A 26638-nucleotide genomic window follows, 5' to 3' on the forward strand; every position below is an offset into this window, starting at 1 on the left:
GAGAATAGAGTAGGAGGCCAAGAGTGGAAAACAAGGAATCTAGTTAGGTTATTAATAATTAAATGCTCAGTGATGGTGACTCAGGCCACGGTGACAACAGTGGAAGTGGTATGAAATGTTTTGGTCTGGAGATGTTTTAAAGGTGAAACCTACAGGATTCTATGAATTATTAAATGTGAGATGTGAGAGATAGAAGAAAGACAAGAATGATTCCAAGGTTTTTGCCTTGAGCAAATGGAAAGATGGAGTTGCTCCCAACTAAATGGGGCATTCTTCTGGTAGTGCAGGTTTTGTGGTGGTGATGGGATTAGGAGTTAAGATTTGGATTTATTAAGTTTGTAATATCTATAAGACAGCAAAGTAGAAATATTGAATAAGAAGATATACAAATCTGGAATTTAGGAAAACAATTTGAGCTGGAGCTATTAATTAAAGTGTAGAAAGTACTAGTATTTTCTAGATAATAAAAGGCTAATATGCAAATAGACAGAGCGGCCGAACAACTGAACAACCGGTCGCTATGATGTGTGCTGACCACCAGGGGGCATGTGAGGAACACAGCAGGCATTGGCTAAGGTGGGATGGTGAAGCAGGTGGGGCAGGGGGGGGGGGGCGCCAGACCAAGCCAGACAGCTGGTCACTGTCATTGGGGCGAGCCTCTGGTGGTTACTGAAAATTCTTTGCTCCCACGCACCGCGGTCCCACCTGGTGCTCGCACCTGCTGCCAGTGCCATCCCCGCTCGCACCTGCTGGTGGCGCCAGCCCCAATCTCTTTATGCCATCAGCAAGGCCAGTGCTATCAGTGCATGGGAGTGGTGGCAGTGGGAGTGGGGCTGCTGGCAGACAGGGGACCGGGGGCTGCAGTGGGCGGGGCCATGTGGGGGCGCGGAGGATGGGCTAAGACCCGCACCCCTGTGCCTACCACAGCCTCGCAGCCCACAGTTCCTTTCAACGTGCACGAATTCATGCACTGGGCCCCTAGTTAAGCTATAAGAATGAATGAGAATCACTGAGGGAGAAAAGAGAAGAACTAAGAAATATAGTATAGTTTACCAAAATGAAGACACTGATAGCTGTTATATTTCTATCTCAGAGCTCAGTTAGAAGGATTGTTTCAATCCTAAAATGGCAATCTGTTAAATGGAAAATAAATTTTAGAACATGGGAGGGCTGAAGGAGAACTAGAGAATTTCCTATAGAAACTCAGTGTCATCCATATTGGAGAGAGATTTGGAGACATGTCATCTTTTTTGATGAACCTAAATAGCACCCTAGCATAGGAAGGCAGCCAGAGCTAAAGCACGGTGAAAGAGAAAGGCAAAGCCTCAGATTATAGTTCAGCCTAAATCTGGGTGTTTATGTATCTCAAAATGAAGAGGTAGCTTGCCTAAAACTATTCTTCCTGCTGTCCACATGACTCTTCATAAAACAGCTATCTGGAAAAAAAAAAAAAAAAATGCTTCATTCAAAAATTAAAAGTAGTGTTATGGCTTCTTGATATATTGTCCCCTTTATCATGTGTTTTGCAGTATTATTCATGATAGCCAAGACATGGAAACAACCTAAGTGTCTTTTGACAAATGACTAAATAAAGAAGATATGGTAGATATAGACAGTGAAATACTACTTAGCTATAAGAAAAGATGAAACATTTCCATTTGTGACAACATGGATGGATCTTGAGAATATCATGCTAAGCAAAATAAGTCACTCATTTGTGAGATATAAAACAGAAAGCAACAAATGAACTAACAAAATAAATAAACAAACTCATATACACAGATAACAGTACGATTGTTACCAGAGGGGAAGAAGGGTGGGGGAAGCTGAAGAGAAAAAGGGATCAGATATATGGTGTTGAAAGGAGACTAAACTTTGGGTGGTGAGCACACAATTTAATATATAGATGATGCATTATAGAATTGTATACTTGAAACATCTTATTAATGAATTTCACACCAATAAATGTAATTTAAAAAATGAAAACTATCCAAGTAAAGTTGGTCAGTGGTTGAACATCGAACCTACGAACCAGGAAGTCATGGTTTGATTTCCTGTCAAGGCACATACCTGGCTTGTGGGCTCAATCCTCAATGGGGAGTGTGCAGGAGACAGCCAATAAGTGACTCTCTGTCATCACTGATGTTTCTATCTCTCCCTCTCTCCCTTCCTCTCTGAAATCAATAAAAATATTTTTTTAAAAAAGAAAACTAGCAAATCATAACCACAATTGGATACTACTTCACACCCATTAGGATGGCTGTAAAATAAAACAATATAAAATAAAAAGTGTTGGAAAGGATGTAAAGAAACTGGAACCATTATACCTTGCTGGTGAGAATGTAAATTGCTGAAGACACTGTGGAAAACACTGTGGCAGTTCCTCAAAAGTTAAACACAACATTACCATATGATCTAGCAATTTCACTCCTACTTATATAGCCATACAACTGAAAACAGGAACTCAAACAAATACTTGTACACTTATGTTCATAGCAGCATTATTTACAATAGCTAAAATGTAAAAAAACCCAAATTTTTATCAACAGATGAATGGTGAACAAAATATTGTATATACATATATTGGAAAATTATTCCGTTATAAAAAAATGAAATTCTGACACATGCCATAACCTGGATGAACCCTGAAAACACTATGCTAAGTGAAATAAACTACGCACAAAAAGACAAATATTGTATGATTCCACTCATATGAAGCACCTGGAATAGGCAAGTTCATAGAGGAAGAAAATAGAAAGTGAGGGCTGGTAGTAAAGATGGAATGGAAACTTATTATTTCACTAGAGGCCCAATGCACGAAATTCGTGCAAGAGCATGCCTTCCTTCCCCTGGCTGCCAGCACCAGCTTCTCTCTGGCACCCAGAACCTGAGCTTTCCTCCAGCCGCTGGCAGGCACCAGGGATCTGGGCTTCCCTCACAGAGGGAGGCCCCACCCACCTGCCGCAGCCCGCTGGGTTGGTGGCCTGGGCCTCCCTCTTTGGGGAGATCATGGAGCCCCGCGATTGATTGCCCCACTAGCCAGTGGCCTGGGCTTCCCTCTGCAGGTCAATCATGGGGCGATGGCCGGGCCCCTAACCAATCGCACTGCACCTGCCTTAGCTGGCCTGGTGCCAGTGGGTGTCATAGTGTGGTCGCCCAGAAGGTTGTCCAGTCTAATTAGCATATTATGCTTTTATTATTATAGATGGACACAGAGCTTTTATTTGAGATGATAAAAATGCTCTTGAAATGGGTAATGGTGATGGTTCCACAACATTGTGAATGTATTTAATACCACTAAATTGGACATTTAATAGTTATGTAAATAGTAAGCTTATGTTTATATACATTTTACCAAAATAAAAAAGAATTACCATGATAAAAATCAGAAAAGTATCAGCATAGATTCTTTATTTAAATACTTGAGAGAAAAAGCAGATGCAAAAAGAATAACAGAAGTGATATTAATCAAGAAAATTAATAAAAGTTTAAATAAGCAGTACTCATGGCATCAAAGAAATTACAGAAAACATGTTCCGCCTGGCTGGTGTTGCTCAGTGGTTGAGCATAGACCTATGAACCAGGAAGTCACGGTTCAAGTACAGGTCAGGATACATGCCAGGGTTGTGGGCTGGATTCCCAGTGGGGGGCATGCAGGAGGCAGCCAATCAATGATTCTCTCTCATTGATGTTCCTATCTCTCCCTCTCCCTCTCTCAAATCAACAGAAATATATTAAAAGCAAAACAAAAACATGTTACCTCTCATAAAAAAGGTCAAAGAAAAGGAAGTGAAATGAAAGAAGAGATAAAAAAAAAAAACTGATAAAGGGATAGAATTGCCCCAAGAAAGCTGGGGAAAGAGGGAGAAATGAAAAAAAGAAAAAAGAAAAGCAAAGCATTAGAGAGGTTAAAGGAATATTAGAATCAACTCAAGCATAATAAACACAATTGAGAATAGTGTAAAGATCATGAAATAAAGACTTAGAGCAAACACACAAAACAAAATAGAAAAAGACAAAGATACGCAAATAACTAGGAACAATAGAGGTACAGAGGGAAGAGAAAAATCCAATGTATACATAGTTCATGCTTTCGAAGAAAAGACAAAAAATTAAAGATATAATTAAAAAATTTTCCAGCGATATAAAAGTTATTACATCTATATATTAAAAAAAAAAACCACCACCATGATCCAAGAAAAGAATGATATATAATGACAAATTCCAAGATAATTCTGAGTTTAATTATTTTATTGCTAGACTAAAGAATGGCATTGGTATCTAGGCAGAAATATCAAGTAATTCATAGGCGAAAGAAATCAGGCTGTTTCAAGTGCTGGGAAAATTCAGAAAATGAATACAAAGTTCGGAGTAATAGAAAGTGTGTCATGAAATATTTATATCCAGAGAAGTTAGTCTTCATATATTAGGACAATGGGTAGACATTCTCAAGCATATAAGAACTCAAGAGCAATAGAACTTATTATTCCTTCATGAAACACCTGTTAATGAAAACCAAGGCATAAATCAAAATATCAGCTGAGGAATGAAGAAAGCATGCTACAGACATTAGTGGAAAACATTAAATCTATTAAATATAAAACTAAGGTTGAACAACTAAGTGAATTATAGCTTTGAAATCGCATGTTTTATATGAACTATAAATTTTAACAATTCAAAAATTAATAAATAACAAACATAAAAAAGTGGGAGAAGGGGACAAAATAAACTGTATTCGATTTTGATTCTTATCTGGCACTGAGGCCCAATGCACGAAATTCGTGCATGGGTAGGGTTCCTAGCAGCTGCCCGCTACTAGCTGGGGCCTTCCTTCATTCTGCACCATCCCCTGGTAGTCAGCGCACATCATAGCGAGTGATCAAACTCCTGATTCGTCAAACTCCCGAGGGGACACTTTGCATATTAGGATTTTACATATACTAGTATAGATAGCTGAAGTCAAGTGATACTGCCTTAAATTGAAATATATAGCTAAGTGAAAAAAATTAACCCAACCTTGTAAGCATTTTATAATCTTTACTCACTTTAGAAAGAGCTTTCAGAACTAATAATGCTTGTTGTGGAGATTCATTTATCTAAAAATTAAGTAATATCTTTATTTTCAATTGTTTTTGTGATTCCAATTAATATTATTTAATAAAAATCTCATAGAGTAATCCTATCTGTATCTCAATTTAAACCATATGTCCATTTTCTATTTCAATACATGCATATATAGATGAATAAATGCATCATCATCCAGAAATAACCATCATATACATTGAAATGTATATGATGGTTATTTCTGAATGATGATGTTTTTACCTTTGGCTGATTTTTGATCTTTTACCTTTTTCTTTGTGTTTTCAATTTTGTTCTAGTTTATAAATATGTAATTATTAAATTTCACAAAAATATCAAAGTACATTTTAAGAGACATATAGTCTAATTGGTGTTTATTTTAGCAACAATGGAAACACTCTTTCTTTTCAATGATAAAGTCAAAAGTCCAATTCTCAAGTCTTGAAGGTTCTTCCAGTTTACTAAAACTCAGCCATCTATATGTCCTCTTTGGAGAAGTGTCTGTTCAGATCCTTTGCCCATTTTTAAATTGGATTGTTTGTTTATTTGGTGTTGAGTTTTATAACTTATTTATAAATTTTGGATATTGGCCCTTTATCAGATGTATCATATGTTATCCTATTCAGTGGGTTGTCTTTTCATTTTGTTGATGATTTCCTTTGTTGTGCAAAAAAATTTTTAGTTTGATGTAGTCAGGTTAACTTTTTTCTTTTGTTTCCCTTACCCAAAGAGATATATCAGAAAAAAATATATCGCTACAAAAAATGTCTGAGAATTTATTGGCTATGTTTTCTTCTAGGATGTTTATGGTTTCAAGCCTTGCATTTAAGTCTTCAATCCATTTTGAGTTAATCCTTTTGTATGGTGTACGAAGGTGGTCTAGTTTCATTTCTTTTGCATGAATCTATCCACTTTTTCCAGCACCATTTATTGAATAGACTATCTTTACTCCATTGTATATTATTACCTCCTTTGTCAAATATTAATTGACCATAAAGTTGTGGGTTTATTTCTGGGCTCTCTATTCCGTTCCATTGATCTATATGTCTGTTTTTATGCCAGTACCATGCTGTTTTGATTACTATGGCCTTGTAGTATAATTTGATATCTAGTAACATGACTCCTCCAACTTTGTTCTTCTTTCTTAATATTGTTGTGGCTATTCAAGGTCTTTGTGGTTCCAAATAAATTTTTGGAATATTTGTTCTATTTCTGTGAAATATGCCATTGGTGTATTGATAGAATTGCACTGAATCTATAAATTACTTTGGAAATAATGAACGTTTTGAGGATGTTAATTCTTCCTACCCATGAGTGCATTTATGCTTCCATTTATTTGTATTTTCTTGAATTTTTTTCTTCAGTGTGTTATATTTTTCTGAGTATAGGTCTTTTACATTCTTAGTTAAATGTATTCCTAGGTATTTAAGTGTTTATGCAATTGTAAATGCAATTGTTCTTTCAGTTTCCCCTTCTGATAGTTCATTATTGGCATATAAAAATGCAGTTGATTTCTGAATATTTATTTGGTATCCTGTTACTTTACGAAATTCATTCATCAGTTCTAGTAGTTTTTTTGTGGAATTTTATGTTTCTCTCTATACAGTAACATGTCAACTGCAAATAATGACTGTTTTACTTATTCCTTTCCAATTTGGATGCCTTTTATTCCTTCTTGTCTGACAGTTGTAGCTAGGACTTTTAGCATTATGTTGAATAGAGTGGTGAAAGTGGACATCCCTATCTTTTTCCAGATCATAAGGGCAACCCTTTTAGGTTTTTCCCATTGAGTATGATGTTGGCTATGGGTTTGTGATATATGGACTTTTTTACGTTGAGGTATATTCCCTCTATTTCCACTTTGCTAAAAGCTATTATCATAAACGGGTGCTGAATTTTACCAAATGCCTTTTCTGCATCTACTGATATGATCATGTGCTTTTTATCCTTCATTCTGTTTATAAGGTATATCACATTTACTGATTTGTGGAGATTATACCCAGAATAGACACTTCTCTAAAGAGGATAGAGATGGCCAATAGCCATATGAAAATACACTCAACATCACCAATCATCAGAGATATGTAAATTAAAACTACAATGAGATATCACCTCATACCTATTAGAATATGCTATCATCAATAAATCAACAAACAAATATTGGTGAGGATGTGGAAAAAAGAGAATCTTTGTGCATTATTGGTGGGAATGCAGGTAGGTGCAGCCACTGTGGAAAAACAGTATGGCATTTACTCACAAAATTAAAAAAGGCACTGCTGTATGATCCAGAAATTCCACTTCTGGCAATATATCCAAAAAAACTAAAACACTAATTCCAAAGAATATATGCACCCCAATGCTCATTGCAGCATTATTCATAATAGCCAAGATTTGGAAACAGCCCAAGTGCACATCAGTAGAGTGGATAAAAAAGCTGTGATACATTTACACAATGGAATATTTCTCAGCTGTAAGAAAGAATGAATTTTAACTCTTTTGTGACAGCATGGAGGCACATGGAAAGTGCTATACTAAGTGAAATAGGCCAGTCAGAGAAAGCAAGTATCACATGATCCTACTTATGCTGGGAATCTAATGAACAAAATAGACTAACAAACAAAATGGAAACAGACTAATAGATACAGAGAACAGACTAACAGCTGTCCTGGGGGAAGGGTGTTGGGGTGGGGCGCTGAGTGAAAAAGGTGAAGGGATTAAGCAAAAAACAAACATATCCATAGACACAGACATCAGTATGGTGAGTACCAGAGGGAAAGGGGGTGTGAGAGGAGGTAGAAGAGGATAAAACGGGGAACAAATGGTGACAGAAGGAGACTTGTCTTGGGGTGGTGAACACACTATACAATAAACACCTCAAGTCTACATAATTTTATTAACTAATGTCACCCCAATAAATTCAGTAAATATATACAATCCCTCTGTTAGCTAAAGGGAGATTAACAGTTAATTCCTTACACCTGACACATCAGTGACCCAAGACTCTTAACCAGATACGCATACTTGATAACCTTAATGCCTTACCACACACAGCCACCCTCACCGTCAGACTTCTCTCTGGCAGGCTGACAGGGGAGAGGAGCACAGGAACAAGTGGGTAAATGGAACTGCACAGCTTTCCAGGATATTTACAATTTCTTCTCTTACTCTATCCTACCCTATAGAAGAAAGCCAAGTGTCTTATCCTCACACTCTTCAAATTCCCATAAAGAAGTGTGTCTAGTTCTGTGATGTCTTTTGATCTCAATATTTTATCCCAAATCCCTGAAACCCTCCAGCAGTTTGGAGATTAAATGCCTTCTACTCCCATACTTTCTAAGCTACCTTGGAATGAAACAACTATTATTTTCTCTATGGTACTGTTACACACATGACTACTGAACATTCCTCCCATTGTTTTTCTCTCTTTTTCTCTGATATCCATCAATACAAATGGACCAAATGAGATCAAATAGATAAGTCTAAGGATGAAATCTTAGACTTAAAGAGAATTCTCTTTACAAAGATTCCTAGATAACAGGTCTGAGAAACATTGACCTAATTGTAAATTTGGGACCTTTCTCTCCAATGTTGGTCACAATGGATGTGATCTGTCACAGAACTGAATTGATATCATTTCACCCTAAAAAAGAAACATGGCTCTTTGGAGAAAAGGCTGATTCCAGGGCTGGAATATGGAAAGTATACTCTATTGTGCTAGGAAGTAGGGAAGTACTCAAAGAATAAATCATATCAAAGGAATGCAGGAGCTAGCTTAAAAGACTCCCACTGGCTTAACTTGAGCATCAAAATCAATAATAGTAGTAATGGATTAAAAACTTTACTGTTTTAGTTATTTTCTCATAGTTTCACTCTTCCTCCCCACTTTTAACATTCTTTTCTTTATTTCTTTACCTTCAATGTCTATGCATGGGAGCAATATACTCTTGTTTTTGCTCTGTTTCTGAATGATGCATGTGTGCTACACTGGAGTAAAAAAAAAATCTGAGTTTTGGCTTTAGGTTTTGGGGTGATCTTAGAAAAAGTGGCCTCTTAACTGACTTACCAGTAGGCCCTGTGCCACTGAAAACAATCTGATATGGTTTAACAAGGTTATTTATTTGTTTGAAACATAAAATTGCCTTTTTTGTTGTTAATCCTTACCTGAGGATATTTTCCCCATTGATTCTTAGAGAGTGCAATGGAGGAAAGGGGGGACGGGAAGAGAGAAACATCAATGTGAGAGACACACATCAATTGTTTGCCTCCTGCATGCGCCCCCAACCTGGCCAGGGATTGGACCTGCAACCCAAGTATGTGCCCTTGACTGGGAATGAATCTGTGACTCTTAGCTGTGCAGGCTGACACTCTAAACATGGAGCCAAAAGGCTAGGGAAAAATTGCCATTTTCATAGGTAAAATGTTTGAATATCAGATATTTCATAAGGTTCAACAACATCGTCCAGCCAAGCTTCTAGGAATTTTATATTTGGTCTTAGAGCCAAACCTCAAGATATTTTTAATTGGTTTCCTGTGTTATCTTCTGTGCCTTTTATTTCCTTGGAGACTTAATGAGGAAGGATAACTGACCAAGGTATAGAGCATGGGCCGCTCTCACTACCCTGAATAATGACATCTGAATCTCACATCCATACCATCTGTCAGAAGTTCTGTCATAGAGTGAAGAGAGTGATAGGCCAGGAATCAAGAGACTAGATTCTATTCTTGGTGCTCTTATTACCTAGTGAAAAGTTGGATGAGCTGTAACTTCTCTCAACCTCTCTTTTTCTATTTGCAAAATAGGGGCTGAATAAGAACTAAGTTGTGTCTGATGTACCTACCAGCTCTAATATTTTGCAGGTTTTCTTTGTAGGAACTGAGAGGTGGGAGTTAGAAAAAGTACTGTAAGTACTTAACTGTATTTATACATGTACTGGTATCCTTTACTGAAAGATACATCAGCCAACCAAATAGATAACCAAGGTTAGAGGGGGAAATATACATTATTTGCTGAAACCTTTGGTTCAGTCAAGTCAAAAACAAAATTCTAGACTCTATATTACTTAATATGTTTTACTAATCCATAAAATGTCATTTTGTGTAATTTAACAAGAAAATATACTTTAGTTGATTTTAAAGTTGTTTCTTCTTTTATAAATTGTATGAAAGTCTTAAGTGATTATGAAGATTAATCATTTGTTCACAAATATATGGACTTCAAATCATAAATTTCTTGAGAACTGTAAGAAAATGTTTTAAATGCTTTGGCTCTGTGCTGTCCTATTATAATGACACTAAATTTAGTCAGGTTTTGGTTTGTCCTCATCTGCACAATGATGACAATCTCTAATTTAGACTTTCTAATATAAGCATTGTTATAAAATAGTCTGTAGTCTAAGATTGCTTAGAAAAGGCAAAAATAAACTTAATTCTTGCAAATCTGAACAACAATATGCAGCCTAGAAAGAAGAAAAGGATGGTTGCATAACAACAAAGTAGAACAGCGACTATCCCCACAGTCTCCTTCCACGGAGTTACCAGGCCCTAAAAATAATTCTACTTCATTCAAGTACATTTTTTCCAAAAACAGCAACCCCCAGTAAAACTTTCATGAGCAATTCCACACCAGGAATAGAGAAAGTAGGTAATATATTTAACAAATTAGAAATGTATAGGTCACATTTACACAAGCAAATGATTAGAACTTTTGGCTATATTAGGTTTACTTAGTCACCTTTATCATGTAATAAAGAGACCCTTCTTGTTGCAAAAACTTGAGCCAAAAGTTATAAGCTTAATTTCTGCAAAACCCAAAGAAGCCAATGAGCCCTGGTCCAATGTCCAAGTTACTCTTCTTGTCAAGAATGCTTTATGCACGTACACTCATGCACATATGCACACCCCATGTAGCCAGACTTTCCTGTCAATTTCTGAGACATTGTCTCCCATTCTGTCATCTAAAATAAAATCACTTTGCTTTCCAGACTCAATCAATAGTTTATTTTAACCTCCTTTCTCCCCCTATATCTTATGCTACATTCAAATCATCATTATATAATTTGGCCCTTTCTGTCGTCAAAGCATGCACATGAACTTATTTGAAACCAAGGTATATAGTGAGAACTTGAGAGATACACATTAATATCCCAGCAGTTACAGAGAAAATTTATGTTGTGAAAGATAAAACAAAGCCAATGAAGCATAAAGTCAACATGATGAGGCATCCTAATGTTTCTGTTGGACAAAATTTATTTGGTAAGTCTTCTTTTCTGTTGTGTGTGTGTTTTTCCCTTCCCAGGCATATTACAATTATCAAGCATAAGTGCTATCTTTATATTCCTTTTAAATTTCCATTTTTATCTGTATCTGATATCATCATAGGTACAGGCATATCAGATGTATTTCAAAACTGGATCCCAGCCAATGCATGGATCTCTAATAATTGCTGTGAACATTTAGGAGCCTAACATTTACATTTTTTGAAATGTCCTTCTTTTCTAGAGTACTTATTCTATTTAGGAGACTTTAAAATTCTTGCACAGATTTTAGGCACATGCTCATTAATATGACCACTTGATTTGAATAAATATAAATCATAAATAAAAATAAACTGAACTTTAACTAACACTTCAAAATAACACTACAAAGGCCTTGGTGGGTGTGGTTCAGTTGGTTGGGCATCATCCCATTCACGGAAAGATTGCTGGGTCAGTTACCAGTCAGGGCACATGCACGGGTGGTAGGCTTCATCCCCAGTAGGGTGTGTAGAATGAGCCAATGGATGTTTTGCTCTAACACCAATATTTCTCTCTAACATAAATGTTTCTCTTTCTCTCTCACTCTCCCTTCTTCTCTCTTTAAAAATAAAAAATATATATTTTTCAAAAATAACACCAGTGTGTTTTTATTGCCTAACTACAAGCACTACATAAGTAATATAAATAAGGACCATCATTCTTAATCTTTCACAATCAAGCAGATTGTTTTTAAATGAAAATGGTCTCTGTTAGGAGAGAGAACTTCCATTTCAGAGGAATTGCAGCTCAGTTGAACAGGAGAAACCAGGTGGGAGCAGGAAGGGAGTAATGGAGAAGCCAAGTCTTAACCCCGGTAGCTCCAGTGTAACGGGCTGCCCAGGCTGAGGCTGGGGCCTCCCCACTTCCATCCAGCTCAAAGGCTTCTTGGAGGAGGCAGTCAACTTGCTAGAATTTAGCTTCATCTTTCAGTCAATCCAGGAAGGCTTCTTAGAGGAATCCCCTGCCAACTGGGGGAAGTAGGTTGTTCTTTTGGTATCCAGCCAAAGGTGCCCATCCATGCTCTCAGGCGCCGTCTTTTGGGCCCTTCCCACCCACACAGTCCCACGGCCATAGGTCCTTGGTGCCAGGGTTCAGCAGGTGCCAGGGCAGAGGCACACACCTGAATCTTAGCCTCCGCCGAGTGGAGGTGAGCAGGGCAGAGCGGGTCTCACCTCCCCAGCTACCGCCTCAGCCTCTGCCGTGGCTCTCCAAGCAAATTCTTTGGAGGCCACTTCCAAAGGGAAAAAGCCACTAATTTAGGGTATAGTTCTAAGTTTACCCAGTATAGCTTCACTCAGTAGTCCACTGCGTAGTACTTTTTAGCGTGTAAAGTGCCACATTCACAGGTTCCAAGGATTAGAACTGTGGACATCTTTAAAGAGCCTACCATAAGAGACATCATGTTCCATTTAACAAATGAAAGAAGTTCGGTCATGTGCTGAGTGCAGAAAACCAGGAGAAAAGTGGTATTGGGTACTGGATGAGACTGGGAGGTGGGCAAGGACCACAGTATTTATTACATCATAAACCATGTTGAGAGTTTTGATCTTTATTCTAAGAACACTGAGAAGCCCTCGAAGAGGTGACAGATTACACTTGATATTTTAAAATATCCCTCTAGCTACTGGGTAGAAATGTATTTTAAAATAGCAGAGGTTCAGGAAAAAGATGATGGTAGCAGCAACAACAGATATTCAAATGATTAAAATTATTCAAATGACTGAAGTCATTTCAGATCTTTCACTTCTATTTGGCTGACTCTATGACTGGTTAAAGACCTGTCTAGTAGATCTACGGGGAAGATTAAATGTTATGAGGCACAACATGCCATTTATATAGGAGCAGTGCCAGGCACGCATGATAAACAGAGCTTTGCATTATTATATTGCTTCTATTATTAGTATGCATAACTCGATGCTAGTAAATTAGAAAACATGCAATATGAATGATATGAATGATTTTGTAGAAAAAACTGATTATACTTAAATAAATTTCTATTTTAAGTAGAAATATGAAATGTATTTAATGAAGTAGAAAACCTGAATAGATTAAGAGTGCTTGGAAACACCGAGGGAGAGAAGAGAATTTGAAAAATGAGGTAGTGGAAGAGGAAAATCCAAGTCATGTTCGGCTTTTGCGGTCATCTTAAGGATTTTGGCTTTTACTGTAGGTTAAATGGGAACCTTTGGAGGTTTTGATGAAAGGAGCATCGTGGTCTAACTTTGGTGTTCAAACTGGCTGATATTTTGAAAATAGACAGATTGTAGGGGGTAAGCTTGGAGGAAGAGAATGATATTTTATTCCCTCGACTTGGTAAGTCTCTCCTAAGTGCCTCCACAACATCCTGCCCTTACTACACTCTCAGCTTTTGCCACATTTTATTATAATTGCCTGTACTTACATCCTCCTCTAAATTGTAAGCTTCTTTAGAGGAGAAATCAAGTTTATCTTCTCACACTGCATTTCCAGAAATTAGCACAGCACTTGATACACAATAACTGCTGAATACCAACTGACTGAATTAAATTAGTAAAATCAATACTTATCTTCTGTTTACAGACATGTTACCAGTGTGATAGAGAGAACGAGTGGTGATTCTCTGTACCATGAGTACCACACATACATTTATCTTATTAGGTTTCTTTTTCTGTGTAACCATTTGTTATTTTCCAGCATGAACTGGCTGGTGTGTCTCACGGTTCTAATTCAAGCAAAGGAGAAATGAATATGTATATGTATATAACCAAGTGTATACACCAAACATGACTTCCATATGGTAATTAATTTAAGCATTTAACTCTCCTCACAAACTTGGGAAGGAATGTATAATTAGCTCCATTTTATAAGAAGAAACCGAAGTTTACAAATGCTAAGTAACTTATCCAAAGGAATCCAATATGTACAAGACAGGGTTTAAATATATATATAAAACCCTTGTTTATCTATCTATATTATATAGCTTGATATAGGTATATAAGCAAAATAAAATAAATGGATACTTTAAAACACAAACATGTTACTTACCGGAAAGTATAGAAGCAAAGACCCAAAAAGGATAGTTTCCAACAGGATAAGGCCCGATGCTCTGATGCTCTAAAAAAATAAAATAAAAGTGTCATTGTTAGGCTTACATTTCTAGGCATGGAAGAATTTATGCTATTGGGACAATTCCTCAACCAGTAGAACAGCATTCTTTGAGGGAAAATAAATAAAAACTGGCTAATATTTCAGGCAGGAGAACATAACTGAAACAAGCAAAGACGGACTACAAAGGTGATGGTAGACTTAATAACTTTTCTCATGTCTTCATGGAATTTTATTCTCTAAAATTTGAATTATTGAGCAGTCTAAGCAGCTGGAAATGCTATCTAGAAAATCCTTTCAAACTAACTGATTCACTGACTCATTAGATCTTGCCTGTATTTCTGAAACATCAGCTACAAGTGCATATTGAACTCTATCCCTAAGCCTCTTCACAAATACCCACATGATGATTTCAGTGCATAAAACAAACATATGCACAAGGTCTTGGCACCTCAGTGATAAAATATAGTCCCCAGACTCACTAACAGAGCTCCACTATGTGAATAATAGAAATCACCCTAAATAACAGAGGAATTTCACCTTGTAAACATGCTTAAATTATTCTCAACTCAAAAGAATAAGTTGCTTTTCAAATAAATGTTCTGAATACTTAAAGTTTATAAAATATTTTATTAGACTCCAAATAGCATTATTTTCCCAAAGCAAAATGCTTTGAGCTGTGAGATGAAATGAAAAAATGACAAAAAGTCAATCTTATCTTGTAATAATAAATGTTGCTTCAGTGAGTTTAAATATTAATATAGGGTAAATATATCGATTAAGAATACAAACATCAAAAACAGGTCATTTGAGGGTCCCTGTGTTTTCACTAAATGCCACATAAAATGTATACACCTGGTGCAAATATGATATCTTAACTGGAAATAATTTGAGGTAGCAGCAATTAGTTTTTCAACAACAAAAAGCTGAAAAACCAAACCACAACAGCTCATTACTTAAAAAAGATATATCAGCTAACTGGATAGTCAGAGAAAAAAATTAATTCCTCTTCCAAAACCCTGGTAGGACATTGTTAGACAAATAGGAAAGACTTTATGTAATCCCTCAAAAGAACTTAGGATTTCCATTAATTTAAGAATTTTGGGCCTAACTGGTTTGGCTCAGTGGATAGAGCGTCGGCCTGCGGACTGAAGGGTCCTAGATTCGATTCCAGTCAAGGGCATGTGCCTTGGTTACGGACACATCCCCAGTAGGAGGTATGCAAGAGGCAGCTGATCGATGTCTCTCTCTCATCGATGTTTCTAACTGTCCCTCTCCCTTCCTCTCTGTAAAAAATCAATAAAAATATATTTAAAAAAAAGAATTTGGGAATAAAGAAACAAGTTTAGTCCGTGAACAAACTTGATTATTCAAGTGGCTTCTCACTATCGGTTGCTATTTTTGCTAGCAGGTGCTTTTTATTGAAAATGCAATTTCTATCAGCAAACTTTACAATGAGTTCTGTGCTGGCAGAACTTCCAAGGTGGCAAAATATATTCATACCTAATTATGAATAATCTGTGGTTTATTTTTTAAACTTTCCAAGAAAATGACACTGAGAGTGAGAGTCTAAAATGTTATACATGATTGCTTGTGAAACAATCTATATTGTTTGGAAAAAAGGGATATGAAAAGAAGCTGCAAGCTTAATGGAAGTAACAGACTTTAGCGTTAACTTCATCTCAGTTTGAATTATAAAACAACCACTTGAACTTCAATCGCCTCATTCATAAAATGGGTTTCCTAATCCTTACCTTATTAACTCTCACAGGTTTAATAAAGTATGAAGTATGCAAAATAGGTAGCGTCATGCCAGATACTTAATAAGTAGGTATGTATTATTCAATGGTAGAAAGCAGCACCAGTATGATAAATTTAAAAACCACAGAGGTACATATTAGTATTTGTCAAAAAATTTTAATGCTGGGATCCAAAATGGCCCTAAAAGTGTCAAAGCCTTGGGGGGAGGGAACTCAGTCATTCTTTGTTCAGTGCCAGTTGGTTCTTAGCTTGCTATAACCATCAAAATCACATGAAACTGGTGCCTGCTTTTACGTATTCTCAGAGCAAATACAGTAACCAATCTATTTTTCATGTGGAAATGCCGAGTTATCTACCTAACACTTTCATTGCCTCATTCCTGGCTGGGCAGAAGAGCTCAAAACTACAAATTGTTAGGTTGGAGAGAGCCCAGGATCGGATACATGCAGACATGACAAGATAATGGACTTCCCCTGGAATTTCTCACAGATCAAGGTGCCAGACACAGATACCAGCTTCTTCTCCCTGAATTCACATACCCCCACACAGATAAGAACTTCGTCCTGAATATTCCACCCATTCCCTGCAGCAGAGAATTCCTCAGCTCATGTCCCCACCCCTCACCTAACCGCAGTATAAAAAAAGCACCCCCCTCCCTGTTGGCGTGAATCCACGTGCCCTGTCCTTGGGGTACGTGGGTCTCCCGGGGACGCAGAATAAACCTTTTCCTTTCCTTTCTTTTCTGATTCACTGGACTCTATTTCTTGCGCCGCCTCCTGAGCCACCTAACCTAACACAAATTATAAACCAAACTCCACTAAGTGGTTCCATAATCAAAAGTAAGTAAGGCCTATTAAAAATGTGGACTTTTCCTTTTAAAATATTTTTGGGCAGAGCTGGCTTCATGGCCTCACAGAATGAGTAGGTACCTAATAGGTGAGACTTTAGCGATAAAGAAAAAAACACCTCATGCTTCCTGAAACAGTTTCCCATTTTCATATTGGTACTGGAAGTTCTTTTAGGTAGAACAAGGCCTTTTATTTGTTACTTGTTGCCAAACAATAAATATGTAAGTAATATACTGACATTAGTTCAAAGTAAAGAACAGGAATAATTTCCTTGCAATTGAAGTAATAGGATAGGAAGGAGAGGGGAGGCACTAAATATGTACGGGAGAGAGGAAGGAGAGAAAAATGAAGATGGATGAGAGAGATAATGAGCAAAATAATAGAAGCATCTCTATCATAGTTTTGTCTGAGATAGAAATGGTAGCATATAACTCTTTTTAACAAGAGTTACTAACTGGGAAACTCTTGAAAAACTATCTTGAAGATAATCAACAATGTACAGTATTGTACTACTTATGTAAAATACATACACACAAATCAACACCATAAATTTTCTTTCTCTATATAAATATACTAGTAGCCGGTGCACAAAAATTTGTGCACTCGGGGCGGGGTGGGGGGGGGGTCCCTCAGTTATTAAACATTTATCAGCACAACACTGACCACATTGGTGGTGGTGGTGGTCTTGTCAGAATGTGTAATATTATACAGATGAAAATCTATTTAAACAGATTTGATGTAGATATTTTCAAAGATGGAAGAATTGTCCCTGTCAACTATTTTAGTTGATTCATATCTTCACTAATTGTCATTGCAAAGTTTTCAGTCCCCATATGGATTGCTGGATATAATAGGCCATGCACTGTCCCTGTCCTTTGTAGCCTTTGTTACCTTAAGAACTCTAGTTTTCCATTTATATGTTTAAGTACCAACATTACTGGCTTAAAAATGTAAGCTTTTAACACTGCTCTCTCTGTTCCATATCCTTCTGATGAAAAGTGGAGTTGTGTTGCAGCACAGGAGAGAAATTCAGAAGGGGAATATTGAAGTAATGACTGCAGTAGGAGACGAGGGAACCTATTTCCCTGGCCACAGGTGCTGGCGCCCTGGACCACAGGGCTGGCAGCTTCTCCAGGTGGCTGCAGCCTGGGACCTCGGACGGGTGGCTTGTCTCTCTCCTGGGCTGCAGCCTGGACCAAAGGTGGGCAGCGGCTTCTTCTTCTGGCTTCTTCTTCTTCTGTGCTTTCAGGTAGGGCAGTCAGTTATGTGTATATGTGTGTGCATGCAAACATAGGCATGTATATGTGTGTATGTGGAAATCTTCTGGGCAAGTCTAAACCATAGAAGAGTTGCCCCCTATCTCTTGAATCTTCCAGAGATTTCCCCCACTTTTTTATTCTATCACTACTGGAGAGTCAGTATTTGCAGCCAGCCAGCCAGTGACTCTCTCAGTGTCTACTTCTGACTTCTTCTTTCCCTGTCCTTCTTTCAACCCCTAATCATATTTCCACCTGGATGCATCATTTTTACTCCCAATATGCTGTATAGAGAAGGAGTCAGGATGCTGTCTTCCCATGAATAGTACTCAGTAACAAACCAATTGCATTTTAGTTGGGCAATGACCCTACCCACCCTTCAAATCCCTTTCACCATGCATTTCTGTTTCCCTTTTTGTTTGTTGGATTGTTCTGCTGCTCCTTCTCCTCACCCCACCACCCTTGGATCATAATGTGAAATTCTTTTACCATGTCAAGAAATTATTAAAAATACAGGTACTTTGAAAAAAAAAATACAGGTACTTCTCCGAACACCGGCCCGGTGGGGTGGGGTGAGGGGCGGCAAAGGCAGCCCCAGTTCTCCCACCTCTTGCCTGCTGCCTGGGTGTCCGATCACCATCAGTGGCAGGCGGCCTCTTCCATCCTTCCCCTTTCACCTCCCAGCATTGCGCCTACGTATGCAAATTAACTGCCATCTTTGTTTGCAGTTAACCACCATCTTTGTTGGCAGTTAATTTGCATATTGCCCTGATTATCCAATGGGAAGCGTAGTGAAGATATGCTCAATTACTATGTTTGTCTATTATTAGATAGGATCAGATATGGGTCTGGAGGATATAAATCAAGCTGATAACCATGTCTTTTTTTCTAGAGAAGTGAATAGCTTTGGAAATATTGTGCACATATTTTAATTTCTTTTTAGATGTTATCATACACTGCTGTGCAATATACATTTCAGTAATTAAATAAATAAAATTAAATAAAAATTATCTAAAATATGTGAACTGAACTAGAAAATTCTATATTAGGTATCATAACATGCAAAAAAGTCTGAGTAAAGCCCTTTCTAACTAATTCCTATTTAATAAGTTTGTACTCAGTGTCAACTACATGTACAAAATTATCAAACAGCATATTTATGATACTTAGAGATGAATAGAAAACTGAGGGAGTTATCTTTCAGCCTAACCTGTTAGTTTAGACTCCATAAAGCCCAATAAATATAATTCCAGAATTTACAATAGAGGTGAATAAATGACACCTCCATTCCATGTTCCTCATTTCTTAAACTTACAGAACTGACTTATGAAGGTTTATGATAGTTAGAGAGCAAACCTGTGGACCAAAGAAAAGGGTTAATCTTATTACACCAATTTTACCAAATTATGTCAAAGCCAATTTCTAAATTCTATAACCTTTAGATGCAAAGTATAGAGGCATAAGATGAAACACAATTGTCACAAGAAGATTTACGTGGGACTTAAGCACCCAGAGGAAGCTAAGTCACCAGAAGTAATAAATAATAAAAATGCTGAAGTATGAATTTTTAAAAATAATTAAAATGGTTTGTTGTTACTTCCTGGATTCTGTATTCACTAACTTCTTCATTTATTTTTTAACGTTTTTTAACCACCGGGGAAATTAATGTATATCTTGCTAAAACAGTGCAGCTATTTTGGATCATAGTCAATTTCTTTAGCCTTGTAACAGTTAAAATGTCTTTCTATTACAAAAGGAACAATATGAAGATATTTTTAAATAGCTAAACCTCAGAATGTCTGATGAGAATATAAGAAAGGAACAGAGTAAGACTCTGAAAGAAACGGAGTAGCAAAGGTTTGGATGATTAACCAAGACTATAAATCTTTATCATTTACAAAAAGAATTAGCCACAATAGGGGAGAACAGACTCATGAGCTATGCTTTTTCTTTTAACCCTCCTGTTTCTAGAGAGAAATTCATGGACTGAAAAATTACAAATAAAAGCTGAAAAACACCTGGCTAAATAATTACACATAAACAAATTGGAAGCAAGATGTAAAAGACGGTCCTGAAGAGAATCCTAACATTGAGAGATAGGAAAATATTATTTTTCAAGAATTTTATTTATAATTATATAAATAAATGAGTAAGTATAGACTACATCTATAGTTTGACAGACTGCATGCAATTAGTTTGTCTGAAGAAGATCTGTGATGAAATATAGACAATCCAATTGAATTCAGAAAAAATTGTCAAGGAACAATTTCCCAAAATATGGTTAGTTAAACCCAATATCATTTTTCAGAAGAATGAAAAAGGTCCAAAAAGCAGAGGAATATGATCAGGAGAGAGATCGCCTAAGTTAAACATAAATAATTCAGAAAATTGTAAATTCATGGAATAAAACACAGGGGCTTTATATCCAGGTGGTTCAAAATATCAGCATCGGTCGCTTATTACCTGTGTGACCTTGAGCAGACTGCTTAACCTCCTGAGCGTCAGTCTTCATTTATAAAATGGATGTAACCATGCCCACCTTGCAGCAGCATTGTAAAGAGTGGAAATGATGCTACTTGGCAAAGAACAGGCACTCAGTTAATGGAAGTTCAGCATCAGTCTTTCATGGGCAGATAGAAGTTATGAGGTTAATCGGCTGCCTGAGCTCACTCAGCTGGTGAGTGACTCCAAGTCAGTTTGAGTTCCTTTGTACATCCTACCTGACCCTCAGTTGTGTCCTTACCCAAACTAAAGGGAACAGAACTACCTATATATATAAAAGCCTAATATGCAAATTGTCCCCTTGGGAGTTTGACTGGGAGACTGGAATTTCGATTGTCGCTATGACGTCTGCTGACCACCAGAGGGTGGCCTGGAATGAAGGAAGGCCCCAGCCAGCAGCCGGAAGGAAGGCCCTGATCAGCCCTGATTGCTGGCCAGGCCTAGGGACACTACCTGTGTACAAGTTTCATGCACTAGGCCTCCAGGAAGTTATAGTATAATAACAAAACATGTAGCACTACTAAAGTATTTAAAAATCAACCACAAGTAAGGGGTTGGGTTCAGATATTCTAAAAAATTTAACAGTCAATTTAAAATTCTTGAAAGTGTTATGTAAAACATTGAAAGATATTATAACATTGCCGTAACTAGGAATTCTTTCTAATTTCTAAGACATTACAAGAAAGTCCATTTTTCATCTGATAGGGTCATTTTGTAGCAGAGCACTTTCAGACCTTTTGGAAAAATAAGTTTATCCAAAAATAAAGTCCAAAGTGACTTATACATAGTTTCATATTCTTTAAAACAGTACAGCACACTAAGTGAATAGAAAAATAAATTATAATTATATATATGTAGCCTATATAATAAAAGCCTAATATGCAAATCGACCGAACAGTGGAATGACCAGCTGAACGACAGGGAGCTATGACATGCACTGACCACCAGAGGGCAGATACTCAATGCAGGAGCTGCCCCCCTCCCGTGGGCCCCAACCAGCACCAGCGGCAGGTGTCGGGGCTGGTGAGTGGGTGGTGCCAAGCCAGCCAAAGCGGGTGCCAGTGGGAGCCCCCTGGTCGCCCCACTGGTCATCCCACAGATTGGCCCTGACCAGTGGCCAGGCCTAGGGACCCTAGCCATGCATGAATTTCATGCATCGGGCCTCTAGTGTATATATAATTATACACACACACACATATATGTAATTACTAGAGGCCCAGTGCATGAAATTTGTACACAGGTGTGGTCCCTCAGCCTGGCTGACAATGGAAGCTCAAGAGTCTGGCATGGAAGGGCAGGTCCTAGCTGACCTCTGGGCCCTGGGCAGCACCTGGGTCCCCAGGCCCCCACGCACCCCCTTCCACCTCAGTCACAGTGCCCGAGTCCCCACGCAGAGATGGGGTGAGCGCAGCCAGACACTGTGGGCTAGGGCACAGTGTGGGCCTCTGGGCCACCCAGCAGAACCACACAAAAGCTGGGCGGGCAGCGTGCTCTCTCCTGGCCGGCCTCGAAGGCTGGCTCCTGCATGAACCCAAGGGGGACCCCGACTAGCCCCTGCGGTGCTGGCAGCTATGGCCCAGCTCACCCGAAAGAGGCCACACAGATGCTGGGCAGGCTTCTCACGGTCATCCAGCACCTGAGCACAGGGGCTTCCCCAGAGCACAAGCCCTGGCATCCCGGGGGAGGGAAGCAGGGGAAGTGAGAGCGAGCTCGGTGGACACCCCACATTCTCACTGCACCTCCGTACCCATCACCCCCGCCCCCAGGCAGCCAGCAAGAGGTCGCAGCCCCTTGCCTGGATGCCGCAAGAGGTTGGTTGCCACCATCCACCCCCTGTTCCCCATCCCAGCCCGGGGCCAGCCTCGATCAGATGATCAGGTCTTGCCAGCTGCTGGTTGCCATCTGCAGGGCGATTGGTTGGGGCCAGTTCCCCCCCCCCCCCAGCTCCCTCAGCACCTGGGAGCTGGGTGGCAGCCCCACCCCCTGCCACCACCACTGGTTGCCATCTGCGGGGCAATCAGCAGGGCGATTGGGCCCCTGCTCACACATACCTTGGCTTGGCACTGCCCGCTCACCTGCTCCACCATCCCGCTGTGGTCCCACTCTTGTTGAGACCCATCAGGGCTGGCAGCACCTCCACTGCCGCCCACTGCCAGCGCTGCGTCACAGATGCCTGCCATGTTCCGCGCAGCCCCCTGGTGGTTAGTGCACATCATAGCAAGCAGTTGAACTCCCGGTTAAACAATTTGCATATTAGGCTTTTATTATATAGGATACATACACACACACACACATCTGTTAATCCTCACCCGAGGATATTTTTTCCATTGCTTTTCAGATAGAATGGAAAGGAAGGAGGTGGAGAGACATAGAGGAGAGAGAAAAACATCTATGTTAGAGAGATGCATTGATTGATTGCTTTCCCATACACCCGCAACTGGGACTGGGGATCAAGTCTGCACATACTCAGGTATGTGCCCTTGACCAGGAATCGAACCCATGACCCTTTGGTGTGCAGGCCAATACTCTAAATGCTAAGTCATACTAGCCAGGGTGAAAAATTAATGATGTTTTATACATGTGAAATTAGAAATAACAAGTATTCATTGTTAATATGGTTTATCATTTGTTTCTGGCAGAAACTTCTCATGGTTGTTTTTGTAGTATTTACATAAGATGCTTGCCAATTCTTTGCTTTGTCTCAGATAATGTGAACACAAAGAGGTGTTCCCTCTAGTGTCTCATCTTTCACAAGTTCAGTGCCTGATTTTATGGCTTAATGTTGCTGACTCTCATTGCAGAGGCAAAGTTGCAGAAAACTGAGGTACATACTGGTCCTATGCCCTGAATGGGAATTGAACTGTCGCTTCCTGGTTCATAGGTCAATGCTCAACCACTAAGCCACACCAGCCAGGCTGGACAATCTTTCTTACCCAGACTCATCTTTTGTGCTTATGTCCAAAACAATTTAATACCAAAGCGCTTCCAACAGATTTCTCCTCATTTCTTTGCCCCTTTCCTCTGTTAAGATGTGACTAAAATGCATTCCTAAAATGTGGATCATCATGTCCTTATTTGTCCTCATTTCCCTCATGGCTTCTTTGCAAAAATAGCTGTTACTTCTCTGTAATCTATTTGAAACTTTTAATTCCCCTTTCCTTTCAATACAGTGGGGCCTTGACTTACGAGTGTCCTGACTAACGAGTTTTTTGAGATACCAGCGGTCTCTCGGCCGATTTTATGCATTGAGTTGATAGAGTAATTTGAGTTAATGAGCTCCTTAACGAGCTCGGTCTTGGAACAAACTAAACTCGTAAGTCAAGGCCCCACTGTATTACTAAATAGAATAACTCTTACTTCACTTAATGGAGATAAATTCTCTAACTGTCAAAAAAAGCATATAGAAGTGAATGGTACATACTGAGATATTACAAAAAGATCTTGCATTGGGAAGAATTACTGTACATCCTTAAATAAAGTGGCATGAAATTACTGAAAAAAGAATCTGTCATTTGCTTAGACATCTATTATTGATAAAAAGGTATTGATTTAGTTGATATATTTTTCAAATAAAAAGATCACTGAAATTATAAATTCCTCCTCATGAAGAAAGTCTAATGAAATCCTATCTAATAAAAGAGAAACATGGTAATTGGCGTACGACCGCTACCCTTCCCATTGGCTAATCAGGGCAATATGCAAATTAACTGTCAGCCAAGATGGCGGCCGGCAGCCAGGCAGCTTGAAACTAACATGAGGCTTGCTTGCTTCAGTGACGGAGGACTCCAACGTTCCCCGCCTGCTGCTGCAGGCCTCTGAACCTGCAGTTTAAACATTGTAACAAACATAGGAGCTAAACAAAACCCCAGAAACCTGCCGGGCTTCAGCCAGCAGGATTGCAACATTGTAAGCAAAGGCCAGAAACCTACTTTCAGCAGTGGAGGCCTAAGAGCTGGAGCCAAGCCTCAAAGCTAAAGCTGGCCTAGAATAAAAAAAGAAAAAAGAAAAAAAGGAGCGGTTGGGAGCTTCAGTCACCCCCAGCCTGAAAACAGCCCTCAGCTCCTCACCCAGGCTGGCCAGGCACCCCAGTGGGGACCCCCACCCTGAAGGGTGTGTGACCAGCTGCAAACAGCCATCATCCCCTCACCCAGGCTGGCCAGGCACCCCAGTGGGGACTCCCACCCTGAAGGGTGTGTGACCAACTGCAAACAGCCATCATCCCCTTACCCAGGCTGGCCAGGAACCCCAGTGGGGACCCCCACCCTGATCCAGGACACCCTTCAGGGCAAACCAGCCGGCACCCACCCATGCACCAGGCCTCTATCCTATATAGTAAAAGGGTAATATGCCTCCCAGCACTGGGATCAGCGTGACAGGGGGCAGCGCCCAAACCCCCTGATCGCCCTGCGGCTCTGTGTGTGACAGGGTGCGGTGCCCCAACCCCGTGATCAGCCCTGCTCTGTGTGTGACAGGGTGCGGCGCTCCAACCCCCCCCCCCCCCACGGGCCTTGCTCTGTGTGTGAAGGGGTAGAGCCATAACCTCCCCATCAGCCCTGCCCTGAGTGTGAGAGTGGCGGCACCCCAACCCCCTGATGGGCCCTGCTCTGTGCGTGACAGGGGGTGGCGCTGCAACCTCCCCATCGACCCTGCCTTGAGTGTGACAGGGGATGGTGCCCCAATCCCCCAATCGGCCCTACCCTGAGCGTGACTGAGGGTGGCATCACAACCTCCCGATCGCCTTGCTCTGTGTATGAGGGGAAGGTGCCCCAACTCCCCAATCGGCCCTGCTCTGAGCCCGACCAGGGGCTGCACCTAGGGATTGGGCCTGCCCTCTGCCACCCGGGAGCAGGCCTAAGCCAGCAGGTCGTTATCTCCCGAGGGGTGCCAGACTGCGAGAGGGCACAGGCCTGGCTGAGCCCCCCCTCCTCCCCCCTGAGTTGACAAATTTTTGTGCACCGGGCCTCTAGTGGTAATAATAAATATATAAAATATTAAATATTTTATAATTTAACATTTCAGAGGTAAAACACTTTGCATACTTTTTCAAATATCACTTTTTGTTACACTCAAAATAAACATAATTTAGTCTCACATTTATCATGTTTTTTAACATAAATGTACCCCATACTTGGAGACATTTAAGAGATTTCACAAATCATTGTTTGGTTTCATCTGATTACTAAGTAGAAGCAGACCTAAGCAATCTTTCTTTATAGTTTGAACATTGTCTAATCTCATAATTTATTTTTCTCTTTTTAAATTTGGTATATTGAAAACTGCGATCTGCAAAAGTAACTGCTCTAAAATACCACTGCTCACTCACAGGCACTAGAATACCATTAAACATTAGCTAAATAACATCAGCATCTCTTTTATCTTCTTAAACAGGAAGAAAAAAAGTGAGAACAGGAACAGATTTGCTCAGGACTGTTAAGCTTGTCTTTCACACATTATTTGTCCTCTCTAGCATGCTTGGAGGTGTATGGAATGACCAGACAATGTGTAAAACAAAGAGGCATTACTATTTTGATAGTCTAAACATTCTAGGACCTGTTTATATGTCTTATTTTATATTCCACATTTTAACACAAAAAAAGTTTCCACTCTAAAATATGATGAGCATTTCAGTAATAAGTGAATTAATGAGGTGTGTGAGATGCTCCCTATTTGCAAGTAGAGGAAGCAGTATTGTATTTGACAAGCAAAAAACAAAGGTAGATTATAAAGGGCTGTGGGGCAAAAACTGCTACTTGAGATGCAAAGATGATGGAGATAGGAATTCAAAATTCAAACTCTAGGCCCTGGCTGGGTA

At 39.3% G+C, this 26638-nt stretch overlaps 1 protein-coding gene across 1 annotated transcript in view; it reads right to left on the reverse strand.

Annotated features, from left to right (window-relative positions):
• GPR158 (G protein-coupled receptor 158) overlaps positions 1-26638 on the reverse strand; it is a 383045-nt gene that overhangs the window by 101959 nt on the left and 254448 nt on the right. Inside the window, exon 5 of the mRNA XM_036344876.1 lies at positions 14400-14468. Coding sequence (XP_036200769.1) covers positions 14400-14468 — 69 coding nt within the window. The remainder of the gene's footprint in view (positions 1-14399; positions 14469-26638) is intronic.

Source organism: Myotis myotis, unplaced genomic scaffold, assembly GCF_014108235.1.
Source record: "Myotis myotis isolate mMyoMyo1 unplaced genomic scaffold, mMyoMyo1.p scaffold_m19_p_1, whole genome shotgun sequence".
Lineage (NCBI taxonomy): Eukaryota > Metazoa > Chordata > Mammalia > Chiroptera > Vespertilionidae > Myotis > Myotis myotis.